This window comes from Centruroides sculpturatus, unplaced genomic scaffold (assembly GCF_000671375.1).
Source record: "Centruroides sculpturatus isolate CEXI.00-Female unplaced genomic scaffold, Cexi_2.0 scaffold1582, whole genome shotgun sequence".
NCBI classification, from domain to species: Eukaryota; Metazoa; Arthropoda; class Arachnida; order Scorpiones; family Buthidae; genus Centruroides; species Centruroides sculpturatus.
The window spans coordinates 166,321-168,117 of NW_019386405.1; the positions used below are offsets into that span (position 1 = coordinate 166,321).

At 33.3% G+C, this 1,797-nt stretch overlaps 1 protein-coding gene across 1 annotated transcript; it reads left to right on the top strand.

The window, feature by feature from the left end:
- Positions 1–350: 350 nt before the first annotated feature.
- LOC111614859 (very-long-chain 3-oxoacyl-CoA reductase-like) lies at positions 351–1,339 on the top strand. Its single transcript, XM_023356225.1, has one exon. It carries the CDS (start codon positions 404–406, stop codon positions 1,337–1,339), a length of 936 nt encoding a protein of 311 aa, XP_023211993.1. The 5' UTR covers positions 351–403.
- The last annotated feature ends 458 nt before the right edge of the window (positions 1,340–1,797 follow it).

A 1,797-nucleotide genomic window follows, 5' to 3' on the forward strand; every position in this document is an offset into this window, starting at 1 on the left:
AATTTAAAGTAATCCTTAAAGAAATATAATTTCGTTATAACAAAACACCAATTTAAAAACATTTGTTGCTCTGAATATACTGATTAAATACAGAGCCTATATATACAGTATGTACTGTAGATATATATACATATTATATGTAATACAATTGAAGCCTTGTTAAAAATATTTGAAGACATTTAAAAACATTTAAAAAAATTTAATCTTGTATAATCGTTATCATAAAATCGAATAAAAATTTTTCTTAAGTAATAGTATTAAAGTAATAATCTTTGGCCTGTATAATAATCAACACATGTATAAAGTCCATAGTAAATTCTTTATCAGAGATTGCTTGATAAACGTGGAAACAAATCAAGTTTTATTTTTATTTCTCGATACATCAGAAAAACAGAATTAAATCATGTTAGAAGCCATAGAACACAGTTGCATTTTGGCTTATTTTGGTATATTCTGTACAATTCTTTTTGTCTCAACGTTAATATGGAAGTTTGTCAACGTGTTAAGGGTACATCTCTTCTCTCTATGCACTTCGGATTTGAAGGAATTCGGACCGTGGGCCGTGATCACGGGAGGAAGTTCGGGAATAGGAAGAGGCTACGCTAACGAACTGGCCAAACGAGGTTTACACATTGTAATCGTAAGCAACGAATTGCAGGCTCTGAAAGATGCCGCTGAAGAAATTACAAGTCAATACGGAGTAGAATGTCGCTACATTCACGTCGATCTCAGCCACGATAATGCCTACGAACACGTCTTCAGCAGACTGAACGATACGGATATTGGTATTTTAATCAACTGTGCCGGTGTTCTGGGTGACTTTCCGTGTCGTTTACTAGACCTGACTGATGAGGATGTGAATTTATTGTTACAATTACACATCAAAGCGGTAGTTCACACGGCGCGATTGTTTTTACCTTCGATGTCGTCCAGAAGAAGAGCCGCCATCGTTACTGTTTCGTCAGCGGGCTCCGTAATACCTTTGCCATTTTTAAGCGTGTATTCGGCAAGTAAAGCGTTTTCCGATCGTTTCACTCGAGCATTGTCTTACGAATATAAATGGAAAAATGTGAGTTTTCAATCTGTTACTCCTTTTGGGGTTTGGACTAGAATAGCTGAAAAAGGCATTAGAAGTTTTAAATATTCCGAATTGATGAAAAGTATGTGTCTAGATAGAGATAAATTCGTCAGAAATGCTGTAAGAACAATAAATCTTACAGATCATACAAGCGGTAACTGGTTTTGCGACGTCGTTTGGTATGCCGCATTCAAAATTGTCAATATTTTATGGTCCTATCTTATGTTTAAAATTACACCTGTATTTAAACAGTCTTTATAGAATATAAATATAATAATTAAAGAAATTATTCCTAATCAATTTTTATAGAATATTTTATCATTTAAATTTTAATCGTGGATTAAACTTTGATAGTTTATAGTCTATAAGCAGAGAATATAATGATAACGAACAATTATTTATTGTGATATCGTCACAATGCTAGGTTAAAATTTTTAATCACATTTTTAATTTATTTAATTTAAAGTAGGCCTACATCATATCAAGTGTATATGCTCTACACCTCAAATCAGTAGTTTCTTTTTCCTGTATTGTACAGTACATCATAGTTTTTCTTTAGCAATCGAGTCGCGCCAGGTATTTATCTAACACCTTTCAGGAGAAAAGATTTGAATTAAAATAATATGACTTCCGGTTCTGTCTAACTCCGTTCTCCTCGAGATTTAAGGAAGGACAGACAGACAGGCAGACGGACAACAGTGGGAATTTATAGATCTATA

What these genes read in the sequence shown, in the direction of transcription:
- LOC111614859 (XM_023356225.1), top strand. Translation starts at nt 404, where the DNA reads ATGTTAGAAGCCATAGAACACAGTTGCATTTTGGCTTATTTTGGTATA.